General features: G+C 47.2%; 7 protein-coding genes across 7 annotated transcripts; 2 read left to right on the top strand and 5 right to left on the bottom strand.

The window, feature by feature from the left end:
• Positions 1 to 378: 378 nt before the first annotated feature.
• Positions 379 to 1,935, bottom strand: N7484_011700 (putative di-, tri-valent inorganic cation transporter; the record flags this gene model as incomplete). The annotated part of the gene is made up of 9 exons (XM_057122087.1): positions 379 to 408; positions 456 to 701; positions 758 to 837; positions 900 to 1,280; positions 1,330 to 1,410; positions 1,460 to 1,607; positions 1,661 to 1,705; positions 1,754 to 1,803; positions 1,854 to 1,935. 9 exons carry the CDS (start codon positions 1,933 to 1,935, stop codon positions 379 to 381), a joined length of 1,143 nt encoding a protein of 380 aa, XP_056967841.1.
• A 984-nt stretch (positions 1,936 to 2,919) lies between these two features.
• catA (catalase catA) lies at positions 2,920 to 5,206 on the bottom strand (the record flags this gene model as incomplete). The annotated part of the gene is made up of 3 exons (XM_057122086.1): positions 2,920 to 4,473; positions 4,529 to 4,954; positions 5,009 to 5,206. The coding sequence occupies 3 exons, from the start codon at positions 5,204 to 5,206 to the stop codon at positions 2,920 to 2,922; spliced, it is 2,178 nt and encodes a 725-aa protein (XP_056967840.1).
• Positions 5,207 to 6,340: 1,134 nt separating this feature from the next.
• On the bottom strand, positions 6,341 to 7,876 carry N7484_011698 (uncharacterized protein; the record flags this gene model as incomplete). The annotated part of the gene is made up of 5 exons (XM_057122085.1): positions 6,341 to 6,960; positions 7,015 to 7,361; positions 7,413 to 7,457; positions 7,514 to 7,637; positions 7,756 to 7,876. The coding sequence occupies 5 exons, from the start codon at positions 7,874 to 7,876 to the stop codon at positions 6,341 to 6,343; spliced, it is 1,257 nt and encodes a 418-aa protein (XP_056967839.1).
• A 1,799-nt stretch (positions 7,877 to 9,675) lies between these two features.
• On the bottom strand, positions 9,676 to 9,926 carry N7484_011697 (uncharacterized protein; the record flags this gene model as incomplete). The annotated part of the gene is made up of 2 exons (XM_057122084.1): positions 9,676 to 9,848; positions 9,905 to 9,926. The coding sequence occupies 2 exons, from the start codon at positions 9,924 to 9,926 to the stop codon at positions 9,676 to 9,678; spliced, it is 195 nt and encodes a 64-aa protein (XP_056967838.1).
• A 378-nt stretch (positions 9,927 to 10,304) lies between these two features.
• N7484_011696 (bZIP transcription factor) lies at positions 10,305 to 11,237 on the bottom strand (the record flags this gene model as incomplete). The annotated part of the gene is made up of 3 exons (XM_057122083.1): positions 10,305 to 11,011; positions 11,064 to 11,145; positions 11,196 to 11,237. 3 exons carry the CDS (start codon positions 11,235 to 11,237, stop codon positions 10,305 to 10,307), a joined length of 831 nt encoding a protein of 276 aa, XP_056967837.1.
• Positions 11,238 to 11,520: 283 nt separating this feature from the next.
• N7484_011695 (uncharacterized protein) lies at positions 11,521 to 12,450 on the top strand (the record flags this gene model as incomplete). The annotated part of the gene is made up of 3 exons (XM_057122082.1): positions 11,521 to 11,950; positions 12,006 to 12,355; positions 12,406 to 12,450. 3 exons carry the CDS (start codon positions 11,521 to 11,523, stop codon positions 12,448 to 12,450), a joined length of 825 nt encoding a protein of 274 aa, XP_056967836.1.
• A 1,807-nt stretch (positions 12,451 to 14,257) lies between these two features.
• N7484_011694 (uncharacterized protein) lies at positions 14,258 to 16,261 on the top strand (the record flags this gene model as incomplete). Its single annotated transcript, XM_057122081.1, has 4 exons — positions 14,258 to 14,517; positions 14,594 to 14,864; positions 14,926 to 15,268; positions 15,324 to 16,261. 4 exons carry the CDS (start codon positions 14,258 to 14,260, stop codon positions 16,259 to 16,261), a joined length of 1,812 nt encoding a protein of 603 aa, XP_056967835.1.
• Positions 16,262 to 16,655: the final 394 nt, after the last annotated feature.

Here is a 16,655-nt window from a genome sequence, read left to right as displayed (position 1 = left end):
TATCAATGGACCTCAGGCGTAGTCGGAGGGCCAACAAAATGCGTTTTCCGATGATCTATCATGGGTAGTTGATGAGTTATATCTGACGCGGATCAACAAGACTTGAATTCTTCGATAGGCTCCCCTCTCACATGGAGCCAGACTGCTGATAAAATAAAAAAGGCTTTAGATGTACACCAGAGAAACGGATAGCGGAGGATTGGCAAAAAGCAAAAAGAAATCTCTCCCTCGGGGAATCGAACCCCGGTCTCCCGCGCTTATCGGTGTTAATGACAAGCGGAAATCATGACCACTAGACCAAGGAAGATGAGATAGTCGAGTTTCCGCTCGACCACTTGGTGCTGGTTGATGTTAGAGTTTTCCCTTTACGATTCAAGATCAGAAGCCAAAGATCTCCACGTCCACAAGCTTTTTCATCCGCAGCAGGTCAGCCCCTCACACAAGGTGCCACACACCACTTGACACCGAGGCGACTTCTCCCCGTGCGGGTGCACGACATTTTTCTCGAACTCCGAGAGCGCTTCTGGCTGCAATGTGGCAGAATGGATACCATAGGCATGAAAGCATTCGTTAATGGTTTTCGCCGTCTTGAGAAAGTTGCTCACTGACGGATCCGAAACGACAACGTGCACCGATGCCAGGGTTTTCTGTTGATTTAAACGCCAGATATGCAGCTCGTGAACGGAGTGTACGCCGGGAACCTGCAATCATTCTGTCAGTCTTGTGAAGGTGCAACAGGGCTGGCTAGGGTGGGTACCTTCTCAAGATCATGTTGCACATCACTCAGATCGAGCCCAACAGGAGCACTTTCCAGAAGGATTAGTCCAGATCGTCGTACTGTCAAAATTAGCTTAATTCTACACATGCACGGTTTCATGCTTTGAGTAACAGGCCCTTACTGAGAGGCATGGATGAAAAAATGATCATGAAGGCTATTCCCATGCTGACACCGGGATCAGCATAGTAGCGACCGTCGTACTTTGCTAGCCAGATGACTAGAGCGGCGGCGATAACACCGAGGTTATTGGCTGCATCGCAGAGCACATGTATGAGGACCCCCATCATGCCGAGATCGCCGTGGTCATGCCCATGGCCGTGATCATGGCTGTGCCCGTGATCGTGGAAATTTGCGGAGACGGTATTGGGCTTCTCGGGATGCACATGCTTATGCTCATGATGCTTGGAAATGGAGTCTTGATCATCGTCACTGATTGGAGAAAGTCCGTCTTCAACTTCAATTGCCGTAGGACCATGATCGTGGCCATGGTCATGTCCATGTTCTGAAAATTGTCAGCTTCAAATGCTTATCGCATCGGTCTGGATACCAACCATGAAGGAAAAGCACGCTTATTATGTTGAGACCTAACCCGATACACCCAATGATTAGGACCAATTTGGGGTCCTCGATGCCTGCAATCAGGTCAGTAATTGATTAAAACACAGAACCCGGGAGACTCACGCTGTAAAGCAATAAATCGCTCTATAGACTGTAAGAAAATACTGATCCCAAGCGCAAACAAGAGGACACCATTGAAGAATGCACCCAGTAGTTGAGCCCGCTGCCACCCGAAGGAAAAGCCAGTGGGCGAGCCACCATTTTCTGAGACCTAGAAATATATGAGAATCATGTCTGATGTCAGTTTGGCTGTCCAGGACATACCTTCAGTGCCACTAATGCAATGATAAAGCCCACCAAATCATTTAGCTATAGATTATCAGCAAATTTCATTTCAATATCAGTGAAAAACCATACATAGTGAAAAGCATCGGCGATGAGAGCCAGGGAATGTGTATAGAATCCCACTAATCAAAATCAGCACCTGCACACTCGATGGAAGAAGACCTTTCCTTACCTGAGATCTCTCCCAGAAAAAAACATGTCGATATAGCAATAACAACATATAGTCGCGTCGAGCGCGAAAACCGGAATGGCATGATCTGAAACTCTGCAAAACCAAGCGCAACTCCAACTCTCTCCTCAAGACTCACACAGTTGACCAACGACACTCGATCTGTTCCTAGGCAAGTTGTGAACTAAGAAGGAGAATATGTATAAGCAAGAAGCCCAAAATACACAGAAAAAGTACGCAAAAAGGTACACCCAAGGGGATTTCAAATATATGAAAACGCAACAAGAAGAACCAAGAGGAAGAAAGTCCCGGACATCTGGGGAAAGGGACCTTTTGCTCCAAATTTTGAATTGTTGCCTCATGCTGGTCACGAAGTAAATCAAAGGCTGGGATGTGTCGCAACGCTTATCGTGTAACTGGGTTCGAGCCTGCCACGGGAAGGCATGTAACGGGGATGTGGTATGCTAGCGACAGCCCTTTTCTACCTGGGTACTCCCTCCTACTGTACTCCCGCAAATGTTAAACATTTCTGATTCCTGCTAAAACCTGTTTAATAAAGTTAATGTTTATTATTTATTAACTTCTCTGTACTGGGTTTAGGGATTAATCTTGCTGCGCTATAGTATTGGGATATCAGGTTGATTCTCATGCGTCCAATCTTCACACTGATTTTATCGCAACTAGCGAAAGGCCTGAGCACGCAAGCATAGTTATGATGGACAACAATCTCAAGAAAAGTAACTCGAAGTCAGCCCTGTTTCAGATGTATAGAGGGAAAATTATCCGTCCCAGCCCTACGTAAATGTATTGAATAGGGTTAGACGGAATGACTGGTCTACAGGATCAACCCGCGAAGAATGCAGGCCCATACTCAGGAACTAAGGCTACCAAGGTTCAACAACCTATGAATGCAAGATTCCGGGATCAGAAGGATTTCAATTGCTGAAAAATATGGTTGCAATTTGATATTTTTACACTTAATAAACGTTCCCAAAAACGCCCTAGAGCCTGACAGGTCATAACACATAATCCGTAGACAGTAAGAATGGGTCAGAAACCAGTTATTATTTTAAGCCGCAACTTGATCAGCAAGTCCATCAAGCTCGCGCTGCCAATTTCGGTGACGCGAGACATGCCAGATGAATTGCTCCGCAAGACCCTTTGAATCAGGACCAACTTGTTTAACGTTGAGCAGTGCAGCTGCATCGCCATGGCCAGTCACAACACCGTAAGACTCAGCAACGGAAGAATCAGGCTTGGCAACCTTGACCTCCTCGAGTCCAATTTGTTTCGCGATGAAAGAGACCGCCTCGTTGACACCGGCAATAGCCTTAAGATGGGCAAATGACTCGGTGATCCAGAACTTAGCAACACCGTTCTTTGCCAATGCATTGATGTGCTTTCCGCCAGGCACGAAAGTCGCGTCGAAGAGAGTCGATCGCATGCCGTTGAAAAAGTGGTCTGGGACCACCTTCTCTCCGGACTCAGCGACGACACCCTGGCGTTGAGCACCGATCGTGAAGACGAAGGCATTTTGCGCCTCCAGGGCCTCTTTCATGGTGATGTAAGCTGAGTGGTCGAACCCATCCGCGATCAAGATAGCGATTCGGCGTGTGGCGATGGTAGGCTTTTCGGGCATGTACTCCAGCTGACTGAGACCCTTGGCCTTCTGACCCTTGTTGGGCTTCAATTGCTCCTTGGGCGAATTTCCGCCGACGTTTGCAGCGACTTGTTGAGCGAGCTCAAGGCTGACAACTGCGATACGCTCAGTCATACGCTTGTATACGACTGGATCGTCGCAGTGGTCTAGCTCGAACGAGAAGGCTTTGGCGAGATGCATCTTCTCGATATCTGAGAGCGAGTTGTAGAAGGTCTGCGCCTGATTGAAGTGCTCCTTGAATTTCTCGGAGAGGGCGCGTTGCTTGATGCCAACTTGTTTCTCAGGGTAGCTGGTAAATCCACCTTCGGCGGGCTCCGCAGGTGGGTTTGCTTCGAAGCGGTTTGGCCAGTAATTCACTGTTCCCTTGGTGATGCGGTGTCGCTTAGCACCGTCGCGGTTGACGAGGTTCATGTATGGACACACAGGGCGGTTAACGGGTAGCTCCTCCCAGTTCGGACCAAGGCGGGAAATTTGTGTATCGAAGTACGAGAAGTTCCGGCCCTGCAGCAAGGGGTCGTTGGAGAAATCAATACCGGGCACGATATGGCTGGTACAGAAGGCTGCTTGCTCAGTCTGTGGGAAGAATTCGTCGACATTACGGTTGAGCTCCAGCTCGCCAATGTACCGAATTGGAACCAGCTCCTCAGGCCAAACCTTGGTCGCATCGAGTGGATCGAATTCGAAGTCATCTAGCTTCTCCTCTGGAATAAGCTGCATGCCGAACTTCCACTTGGGGAATTGGCCTGCCTCAATGGCGGAGATAAGGTCTTTGCGGTGGAAGTCTGGATCCTGGCCACAAATCTTCAGAGCCTCGTCCCAGACGAGGGAGTGAACTCCAAGCTCGGGGGTGAAAATGAATTTGACGAAATGACGCTTGCCCTCCTTGTTGACGAGGGAGTAGGTGTTCACACCAAAACCTTGCATCATTCGGTATGAGCGGGGAATAGCTCGGTCGGACATTTGCTGCAATACAGTTAGCAAATCGTTTCGAAAGGCCCATTACATATGAAAAACGTACCCAATAATTCATGTGCGTTGACTCTGAGTGCATGTAAATGAAGTCCCAATGGTTATTATGAGCACTCTGGCCCTGAGGCACCTCGTTATGCGGCTCAGGCTTAACCGAGTGCACGAAATCAGGGAATTTGATCGAATCCTGAATGAAGAAGACAGGGATATTGTTGCCGACAATATCCCAGTTTCCCTCAGAAGTATAAAACTTAATAGCAAATCCTCGAACATCGCGGACAGTGTCTGCGCTGCCTCTGCTACCCTGCACAGTCGAGAAACGCAAGAAGAGAGGTGTAGTGCGGCTAGTGTCTGTCAAGACGCCGGCAGATGTGACATCTTCAGCACTCTCGAATAGCTTGAAAGTACCGAATGCACCCGTCCCGCGGGCATGCACGACTCGCTCGGGGATGCGCTCATGGTCAAATCGCATAATCTACGAGACATTACGTTAGCGATGACGTCGACCATATCGATATATCCGACATACCTTTTCACGAGCAATCTGGTCCTCCAAAAGCGATGGACCTGTGTTGGAATCACTGGCTACCTTCAGCCAATGGTCAGGGTCTGAGATCTTGACGCCATGATCGGTTGTCATATGTTGCTGCGTGTGAGCATCGACTGTGTCCTTTTCCATATCCGCGAACTTGCCGTCCGCGGTCTTGGGGTTTGCCTTGGTAGACATATTGTGTTATTCCGATAATTGGAATGAATGTTCTGGAGGTGATTGTACCACAATTAGTTCGAATTTCAGAGTGAATAGTAAATGGAAAAGATATTGTTCTTTAGGTTGTCGACGCTGTCAAATATACTGGATTCATAAGGCCGCTAACCAGGATATGTACATGTAATACGTCAATGATGTAACTCGATCCCCGGGAACATACCAATCATAGTAACTGGAAATAAAATCAAGTGTTCCACCAGGATTAATAATTTCGACTCACCTGGCTCGAAACCAGAATAATACGGCAGGTGGGCCCGGATTCACTAAGCAAAGCCGACCACAAACACCTACCAGATACTTTATTGACGGTAAAGTAATGATCCAAGTATGACCCAGTTTGCAGTCATCGCCACCAATACCAGACCAGAATGCGGGGACTATATCCTCTGCCCCTAAAACCTGTTGTCGACAATACAGGAATTATTGCGAATGGCAAGATGTTGATTGGTGGACTGACTTCCAAGGAGCTCAAATGGTCAAGTATGTATTAAGCAAACGCTGATCTGCAAGTTCCCCAACCTTACTGTCAAGCATCCTTTCCTTGGTATTGAGTGACCAGGGCGATTTGGACTTCAGATCGCAGAGCCCATGACGTGATGGATCTAGACTGAGGAGTTCTCAGCAATTATTAATTAGCAATCGCTAAGAAGAAAATGAGGAACAGATCTTGATTTTTAATCTGATTTCAATTGTCCTGATCTCTTCGACAGGAGCTTTGATCCACCTTGTCAATGACGTCATGTTTATGTAGCTATCCCCGTGGTATTACCCGATTCCGGGGGTTTCCCGTCTAAGAAGTCACTTTTACCAGGATTTAAGTTGATGGGATTTTCTTTTGCGCTCGGTATGGTGGATTGTTGTGGATATTTCGGCATTTTAATGTACTTAAGGTTATTGAATTGAGTGCCCTATCCATTGTGAGAGTCAGAAGTCTTTCTTTTTAAATCAGCAATTTCCGATTCGTTCCAATCAAATGTCTTATCTAATCTATATGCCGCTCAAAAGCTAACGTGGATAAGCCGCCCTCCACGAGGTCTTTCAACTACGCAGAGCAGTATCTTGCATGGCTATTTTATCACAACGGAACGCATCTCAATTCTTCCCGTCAAGATCGATAACTACCTGTTGTGCCTCGACGCTGGCATTGTCTGTTTCAATCCTCTCACTCTCGTTCTGAAGCGTAGCATTATTCCAGTTGCCGAACACGGCGAGAATTGTAAAAGGGATTGTGAACCCCCATAATGAAAATCCAAGTATCATCTGGTTCAAGTTAGACCAGGAAGTGGCGTCGACTGCGTAGGCAATTGTACTGCCAATGGACTCCCATGATCGTAAGATTCCAGTTGTTCTCGCGATATCGCCATCCTGCTGGGCTCCCTTGATCCCGGCCATCAACCAATAGATGTATGTCTGCAAGACCTCGTAGAAAAATTTGAAGAACAGGTAGACAGTAAAAGCTGAATTGAAGAAGGTACCGTCACCCAGGTCAAAGGCGGGTAAGTTGACCATGCGGGAAAGTTTTGTCTGAGTGATAGCATTCCATGTCCAAGCTGCGGTGACGAAGACGAGGACGAATATATATACAGCTTTAGACTTGGTGTCCCTGGAAAAATACTTCAGATCTAGAAGTATGCCTGTCGTTACGTTGGCTATGGCGCCGACCACAGCTGTTAGGAAAGATGCGAGGGCCCTGGAGCGGACGGTGAAGTGAGCTAATCCACTTATTAGCGACTTCATTTATTGATATAACGGGGCTGGAACCATACTTGTCAAATAGTTCCCTTGGTAAGTTGTACCAAACTGTCCGGCGAGAAAGACAGGGATAAGCAGCAACATGTATTTATTCCTTAGTTGCTTCCAGATAGCGCGTGCCTCGATAGCAAAGCTCGTCTTCTTCATACAAGGTATCTTGGTGCCGTTTTTGCGGATGACGTTCTGTGGTTGTGACAACAGCAACGCAAATGGAGCTCCAAGGGAGGAAATAGCAACAAGCCCCAGATATGTTGTGTAGGTCACTTTGCCAACATGCGCAGTGTTAATATTGAGAGCGAGGGATATCGCACCACCGACGAGTGGACCCATTTGCCGTATACCCATCCAAATTCCAACGTACCTGGCATAAGGTTGAGTAAAAAACCGAAGGATTAAAAAGGGTTCAACTTACCGTCCTCCCTTCTCCTCTGGGTATCCAACAGCAATAGCGGCCTCACTAGCCCACAAAAGAGACGCCCCAATCCACAGAAAGCGGCCCCGAGTAAGAGGAACCACTCATTCCCATAGCGATTATTGCAGTATAGACCCGCTGCATAAGGCGTATAAAATGCCGCTCCGATGAACAAGGTCCATTTCGCAGTGATCTTGTTGGTGACACCACCAGCAAGGAAGCAGCCTACTGACATAAGGCCGTATGTCAGGGCATTAGCGGCATTGTTAAGTTAAGGCTACACGATCTGTCAACCGGAAATATGCAGAATTATAATAATTTAGGTGACCCACACTAGCGTTACCTCCTGCTCCAAGATTGTTGAGGGCTGTCCAAATGCCGGGTTCACAAAAAGCGACTAGTCCGACGATGATAATTTGGAAGAGGCATGATCGATAAAATTCGAGGAAGTGGCCAAAAGCCATGGTGAAAATGAAACGCTCGGCTCAAGTTGGCCGCGGATGCTTTTAGAGAGTGAATGAAATATGCCATAGAGAAAAGCCTTGGTGTTGCGTTCTTATTTACAGCTTTTCCTTTTTTGAAACAGATTAGCACGTCAGAGCTTATCATCATCGCGATATCTCGGTCTATTTTCCGCAATTGCTTGCACAGACCCAACAGATTTTAGTTCATACTTGCGATCCAACATGCATGAAAAAGTATGCGCCCTTGGCAGAGTTCTAGAGGTAAAACAACTCAACACAGAATTTTCTGTATGCCATACCGGATTTCTAACTTATAAACTCAAGCCACATATGAAGGTTGTCCTATCAATGATTATGTTTAGGAGCACGCAATGCTCCACTTATTTGGTAACTTTGTCTACTGGGCGGGGGAAAGACTTGGCCTACCATTCATACCTCGGGTGTTATGAAAAAGGACTAATCTACAGCCAATTTGCGCATATAATTGAAACTGTCTACATTGGGAAACATGAAATAATAAAAGGCCGTGATGTCTAATAGGTCTCCGTCTTTCTTCCTGCAAATAACCCTTCAACCTAAAGGCTAGATTTCTGTCCCCTCCCTACCAACGTTCTATTGTAAAAGACACTTATCATATCTGCTTTTTTTGTTAGCAGGAGGTTGCTGGAATTATGGCTTTCTATAGAGCTACTTGTATCCACTTCCGCTCTAACCATTCCCAGTGCAGTAAAAAGAAATCGATCATCGATCCACTAGTGTCGCCCGCGACAATAGTCTCCAGCAAAAATACAACTTCGCTTTGTCTATGTATCCCTGGATTCAAGGCTTAAGCCCGATGTTTTCCCCGCCATTTAAAAGTCGATCAACTGTTGCTCAGCTGGCGTGATAGGAGAAGCAGCTCGAAGTGAAAATATTTCTTTGGGGCAGGGGTGTTGTTCAGCTCAATTAAAGAAATGTACCTTTCTCGTCAAGAGGCATTCTGTAGCCTGTGCGCAATGAGCCTAAGAGATGGAAGAAAGCTTCATGAGGAAGATGAACAATGTCCAGAGCCGTGACTCTCGAAGTCCGGAATTGTAAATTCCAGGTTGCAGTCACCTATTCGCATAGACACCAGCTTCTCCTTCTTCTCTAGATTCCCTCCCCCTTCAATTCCCCATGACGTAGAAAGGAGAGCAAAGAAAGAGTGGGAATTGGCCATCAAAAGGGCACGGGTTATGGAAGGAAGAAGGAGAATTGGAGAAGAGTGTCCTTCTATATAGACCCCGACTCACGATTAAAAAACCATTATTCGCTACCACATATCTTTGAATCAGTCTCGTGCATTCCAAAGGTGCTTGTATCTTTAGAAATTACACCGAAAGTTCACGTTGTGATATCAATCTCATCTACGATCAAGCGCCCCCCCAGTCGAGAAACGATTGTCAAAGACACCAAATCCGACATTGCCTAAGCTCATAACTCTCAGGGATAGGTTAGTCCCTTGGCATCAAGGCCTCAGAGAGATATGATTGCAAAGCGAAAGAAGACAGATGTTTTGTAATAAAGAGGGAGAGTAATTTGTGTTCAAATTCCCGTCGCACAGAAGAATGAAAGATAAGAACTTCTCTAGACTCAAGAACATTTAACTAATAGAATTGAGTCCCCCCTTTGAAGAATAGAAACCCAGAACATGACCCTTAACCTGTTAATCCCAGCCGAGTCCCATTGCCATATTACTCCTGAAGACCATCCGAATCCCCTCTTTCCCATGACACGTCTCCCACGTTGAGCTGGGATTTTTCTCCATTCCCGTCAAAAATTCACTTCTGCTCCTCCTCCTCCTCATCATCATCTCGGGCAAAGGCCTCAACGATACGTTTGCCCTCCTCTGCATCATCTTGTTCCCAAGGCTTGAGCCCGAAAGACGCCATGAACTGGGTCCATCCTCCATATGCCTTGACGATGGCCCGCTCAGCGGGGCTGAGAGGTGGCTCTGCTCATAGTTAGAATGAAGACATTTCTGGGGCCGGAGATTGCAGAGAAACGTACGAAGCGCATCAGAGGCAGGCATTTTGGACGTTTGTAAGATAGCTGTGATGGTGCTGGGAGCTTTGGAGCACGATAAGCCAGTTTGCGTTGTTGGATTGGTGAAGAATATGGAGAACGAAGTAAGTTTGAGGTGGTGGATCAATGGATCAACAAAAGCTTATGAGGAAGTTATCACACTTGAGCGAGGGGCGGGGAAGGCGGGTGAGGCGGTGAGGGAGATAGCAGACATCTTGTAGCACCTGGGGGTGCACGTGTATCACATTTTGCAGCCTGTTGGTAGTTGTTGTAAGTCCTTAGCCTCGCTTCGTTCTTCCCCAATTCTTCTTGCAGACGGCATGTCTGCCTGAAATTCCAGGCGAGTGGCATAGGCCTTGGATAACTCTGCCAATCGATTGGTTGATTAACTGACTGGACCAACTACGATGGTTTGTTTCTCTCTATAGCTAGCTGAGAGCGAAGCCCCGACTTGGGCAAGTATTGGCTCTTCTCCACGAGAGATTCTCCATCGGTTAGTTGAGTATAGTAACTCATCACACCCTTCCAGCAACCAGCCCCATTCCATCAAAAAGCCTGGCGTACATTCCCAAGAATTGACATCCCACGGATCACCCCATACAATCAAGCCCTTGCGGTCACTGTTATCAATACCGTGGTTCTGGAACAAGGTCCCAAGCATATCTCGACAAAAGCTACCCATTGTGAATAAGTTACTCCCCATTAGGATAAGATTATCCCGTAATCGAGGAAGAGGAAAAAAATCAATAGACGGCTCGTGTGGAACGCTAAGCTGTAAGCTTGTTGGACGCAGAGATGGTGGGATTTCTGAAGGAAACAGCGATGGTGTGAAGTAGCCTTTTGCCGATGGGCATGTTGAGAAAACATGGGAGAGTCTCATGCTGCCACTGTTGGTAAGAAGTGCACGCCAGACGTTGAAGTGGATCAATGATAGCAGGTGATCGACAGTGAGGGGCAAATCAAATGAATGTTGGACCGGCCGTGCATCAGCTGCACTGGACGGAACTAACATTCCAAATCCAGTGTCGCATAATTGCACCCGAGGACTGGATTCTATGAGCTCGCGCTGTCTAATCTGTCTTTTCCGCAGTTCTAATGCATGTTAACTTTCTATGGGTAGATTTACTAGCGGGTATGCACCTACTATAGGCTCTTTGATTCAACCGGTTTTGAATTCGACGTCTCTCAGTGGGATCGGTGTTTGTTTTCCAGCCACCACCGATGTCCTGGCTATGGGATTAGCTCGGACACCCCTATTAATGATGACGAAACTTACATCAGCCAATCGCTGAGCGTCCTTGATATTCATTAGTGCCATACTAGCATCAAACTTGATGTGCACTTTGCCAGGAGACCAGTTATTGATAGACTTACTGGCATGAACGAGGCGAAAAGTTCATGGTCGGAGGCCTTTTATCCCGACGCTATCTCCAATCCGGACTAGCCCCAGAATCTTGATTACCCGCTAGAGAGTAAATGGATTAGTGTCACTCATATACTAGGTCTTTGAGATTCTATTGAGAAGAACCAGGAAAAGGTATAAAAGGCGTAGAATTCACAGAGTGAGACCGGCCAGATTTCATCAGTTCTTCCGATTCAAAATGAAAACCGTGTTGATTACCGGATGCAGCGATGGCGGTATCGGCTCTGCCCTGGCCCTCGAGTTCCAGAAGAACGGCTTTATGGTCTTCGCTACAGCAAGAACAGTTTCGAAGATGACAGAGCTCCAGGGGACCCCTGATATTCACTTGCTGCAGCTCGATGTAACATCGTCGACTGACATACAATTTACCCTCGAGACAGTAACAAAAACAACCGGTGGAAAACTTGATGTTCTAGTCAACAACTCTGGCCAGCAAGTCGTCGTTCCAATGCTTGAAATGGATACGAACGACGGACGCAAGCTGTTTGACGTCAACTTCTGGGGTGTATATGACATGATTCAAGCCTTCACGCCGTGTTTGATGGAGGCCAAAGGAACAATTGTCAATGTATCGTCAATTTGTAGCTATCTTTACACTTCTTTCATGAGTATGTTCATTTCCACTGGAATGAGGATAGCGCTAAGTTGTTCCCATTCAAACAGGTGTCTACAACGCATCAAAAGCCGCTCTCACAATGTTTGGCGAGACTCTGCTCCTGGAGTTGCTTCCTTTGAACATCAACGTTGTCACAGTCATCACCGGAGCGATCGAAACAAATATAATGAAGAACAGCCCAGCCCCCGTCCTACATGAGTCGCTTCCATATTTCAAGGCCCTGGAGCAGATCACAAAGCTGTCTGCTGGAGATGACGGTGTCAAGCGAATGAAGAGGGAGGAATTTGCGAGGAAAGTGGTCGGAGATGTACTTCTAGGTACTGGTGGAAAGGTATGGAGAGGGGCTTCTGCTTCGGCCACTCGCCTAGCATCGCTCCTTGCGCCTTCTTGGGTGTTGGTCAGTACATTCGCAGTCTGGAAAGAAGTAAGCGTACTAATCCAGAGTAGGATAGTATTTTGTCCAAGACAAGTGGCTTGGCAACTCTCCTCTAGGACTGAGCTACCATCCAATCCTCGCTGCCTTCTTTGGATATACTTTTCTGATTGGAATGTTTCTACGGAGTAGTCCATCTGTGAATGAAATGGTACTCTACCATCTGATATCTGGATACAATTGAGAAGGTAATATATAAAGCTCTTCAGGATCCTATAAAGTAGAGTCAGAGATCTGTCAAAATGCTTTCGGCATTATTTCAATGTAATCGAAATAATAGGCTTATCATCCGCGATCTAATCTCGCGAAAATTTCCTTAATTCTACTAGTCTCTCCCTCCCCCTCGAAATTCATTGGGAAAATAAACTCCAGTCATCCATGTGTTTTAATTCCCAGTGGGTGCCAGTGATCGCAATGCACAAAATCACATCGCGCCGCCTAGTGCGGCTCAGAGCCTTTAGCTGAGAACGGAATGAACGGGTGGTGGATCATTCCACCCTTCAAAATCAACTACAAACGAAGTTCCAGCATGCGTAGATCTCGGTGTCCGACCGGGCTCCGTGTGTTTCACTGGGCATACTGGTACAGCTTGAAACAGTCGAATTTCATACCGAATACGGTAATACGGGAGCCACCCCAGCGACCAACGGTTTGGTGTGGGCAGTCTTGTTAGTTATGTCCACCGGTACTATTACCTTGGCGGATGACATCTGTTCAACACAAAGAGGCTCATTCCTCCCGCCCATATATCCGAGGTTCGCTCGGTTGCCGTTTAGAGGTCAACGCTCATGGACAGGTTGGATGCTCCGGATGTGCAATAACCGCAAGATCAACGCGCGAGACCCGGCCTAAGCGCGGTACAACTGAAGCTTAGAGACGTTTGTGTAACGTCAAAAAATAGAGCTGACGCTGGGAGTCGTAGATGTTTCCACGCATTAAACGTGGTGCCTGTCTGAACGCGTGAATCAGGTCGTCCGGTATTTCCAATTGTGTTGCAAACAGAATAATTTAACAGAAAGCAAGCGCCAGTAGCTCTGTATATATTGAAAAATATGAATCTGAAACATAATCTGATTGAAATGGATATGAAAAAGATGGACCCCTGATCCCGATGGCGCAGCGCGCAGAGCGCGGAATGGATGACATGCCTGACGGGTGAGGCATTACCATTCACTAGTTTCGCTTGAGAGATTATCTGATTGATAACCGGCACTAACCGACTAGCGAAAAGTTACTGAACGGACGTAATCTTTGCTCCACTTCTCAACTGTTTCCTTGTTTACGTTGCTTGGGTTCATCCCGTTAGCTCGGACCCAGACCCGCGCTTTTATGACTTCGCTCTTGACAGATCTTGACGGAGATCTAGACGGAGATGCTACTACTTTTTACACCACATTGCTATGTAGCTCCCACGTAATACGGACCTGACCGGCCTGCCCCTCCTCATCACGCACGGGTAAAATTGACGAGTAACGGACATGAAGCTGAATTCGGACCCACCACACCACGAAGGAATTAGCGTCGATCGCGTGCCTCCGGACGGGTGGTCTGACTGAACTGAGTGGTTTTCTCATTGCTTTTTCTTTCTCTGAATTCTAGCCCCCAGTGGGGCTCAATGCCGCCAGTCAGACAGATGAATGTCCGCCCACTAATTTCACCGTGCAGGGCCAAGACGGCCCCCGGTCGCCTTCTGCTCGTGCTAGGACAGTTTCCGATCAGCCATCCGACTTCGGTGCTTGTGGGCTAGGATGGCAAAGATCACCCTGGTCCTTTTTGGCCCTGGCTTTATTAAGTATTTGTGACGAGATCATCTTTCGAGGAATTTGGATTTTTTTTCCTATTCCACCGTTGCTTGCCATTGCCAATATGGTCGTTCGACCTTTGCTCCGAAGAGGCCGTACGGTCTGGCAGCATCTGTCGAGGAATGATGAGGCAGATGGAAATTCGGTGCAAATGAGCTCGGTCCAGGAGGACAAGAATGGAGCGGACTTGACTGCCCCGCCTAGTTACTGTACCTCTGAGCCATGCCACCAGTTGCCTGATCAGTATGCGCAGCGTGGTGTGCAGGACGTTGAAGCTGTTACTATCACTTGGTCAAAATGGATGCTGATTGGGGTATTCATCAAGTATGTTGACAATTATGTTGATTTGGTCGCGTGTGGTTATTGTTCATGTGTTGCTCACTGATGTTCACATTGATAGTATTTGGTTTGTGTATTTTATCAACGCCTTCATTTTGACGATCCAGAACAGTCTTAATCCATATGTGACAAGTTCATTCCAAGCACATTCGCTGTCGGCCGTTCCCACAGCTATTGGTGATGTCATGGCAGCTGCCACTTATCTTCCCATGGCCAAAATGATGGATGTCTGGGGTCGCGCAGAGGGCGTGCTCGTGATGGAGCTCTGCCTCGTCATTGGACTGGTTCTGATGGCATCCTGCAATACCTTTGAAGCTTACTGTGCCGCGAATGTAAGTCTAAAACTATGACTGTCCACTCTCTATGTCTTAATCCTGACGCCAAAGTTGTTAGGCCTTCTATTACACCGGACTCTATGGTCTAGAATACGCAATCGATGTTGTGACGGCCGATATCTCCACTTTGCAGAATCGTGCCTTTGCCTATGCCTTCACGTCCTCTCCATACATCATCACAGCCTTTGCGGGGCCGAAAATTGCAGATCAACTTTACAGCAATGTCAACTGGAGATGGGGCTTTGGTATTTGGGCCATTGTTTCCCCTATTATCGTCGCCCCTCTGTACGTTATGCTGAAGTACAATCTACACAAGGCCGAGAAAGAGGGCCACCGCATCAAAAGACCGAGTGGACGAACAGTGCTTGAAAGTATCTGGCATTGGACAATTGAATTTGATCGTGAGTATCGGTTTCTTGACGCCGTGTGGAAGATTAACATCCTAACCTAGACTAGTATGTGGTGTTTTCCTGTTTACTGCGGGTCTCGTGTTATTTGAACTGCCATTCGACATCGCAGATTATGCTCCCAATGGCTGGGCCACGGGCTATATCATCGCCATGCTTGTTGTTGGATTCTGCATGCTGTTCTTATTTGGAATGTGGGAAATGTGGGTAGCTCCAGTGCCTCTGGTAGGCAAGGAGTGGCGCGTGCTTGCAAATCGCACTGTCATCGGTGCAGTTCTCTTGGATACCACATACCAGGTGTCGAACTACTGCTGGAGCTACTACTTCACATCGTGGCTCCAAGTGAACAATGATCTGACCATCACAACCGCCAATTATGTCGATAATATCTTCGATATGGTATCGGGAGTGCTTTTGCTTTTCCTTGGCTGGCTTATTCGCAGGGTTGGCCGTTACAAGTGGACTCTCTATATCGCTGTTCCACTTTACATCTTCACTCAGGGGCTGATGATTTACTTCCGACGTCCCAACATGCATGTCGGCTACCAAATCATGTGCCAGATATTCCTAGCAATTGGTGGCTCGATCTTCATCCTCACCGAGCAGATTTCCATCTTAGCTACTGTGGATCACCAGCACGTTGCCACCGCACTAGCTATATTGAACGTGGTGGGCACAGTTGGTGACTCCGCAGGTCTTACCATCAGTACTGTCATCTGGCAGAACACATACCTGAAAGCCCTTTATCGATACCTCCCCGAGTCCGCATTGCCCAACTTGGAGAGTATCTACGAGAGTCTTCCTGTACAACGGGGGTACCCCGTGGGCTCTGCGACCAGAGAGGCTATTCAAAAGGCATATGCCTACTCCGAAGTCAGGCTGTTGGCGGTTGGATGTGGTATTATTGTCTTAGCAATTCCCTGGACCATCATGATCAAGGATGTTGATCTCAGGAAAAGACAGCAGACCAAAGGTACGGTGTTCTAAGGTAAACCACGATATCTGATGGATTCTTTTCGAGAAAACTTTTACGAACCTTAAACTATCTCATTATACCCCGGCCATGGGAAAAAGGCCCTTTCTTTTTTTGTCTTGATTGGGCGGGATTCTCCTTTACTCATACTTGCATTATACCAATCATCAACTGAGATCAATTAGCTAGTTTCTTGGCATTTCCCTTTGTTAGCGTAATAAACTCGGTAACTAAAGCCTATTTAAGACTACCGCCAGGGTACGTTGTCTCGTGCGTGCACACGCGTCACAATGGCAGGTGGGGCCATAGCTCGCTTATCGGTTACGTCAAATCGCCTTGGTTTTCTCTCGTGGGGATTTCGCTTTTGATATTTGAAGGGAATTTTGTGGTCCGACAGAATAGCATCGG

The sequence above is a fragment of the Penicillium longicatenatum genome (genome assembly GCF_028827895.1).
Source record: "Penicillium longicatenatum strain IBT 33135 chromosome Unknown contig_7_segment0_segment0, whole genome shotgun sequence".
In the NCBI taxonomy this organism is placed as follows: domain Eukaryota; kingdom Fungi; phylum Ascomycota; class Eurotiomycetes; order Eurotiales; family Aspergillaceae; genus Penicillium; species Penicillium longicatenatum.
This window is presented reverse-complemented; position numbering and strand designations above follow the sequence as displayed.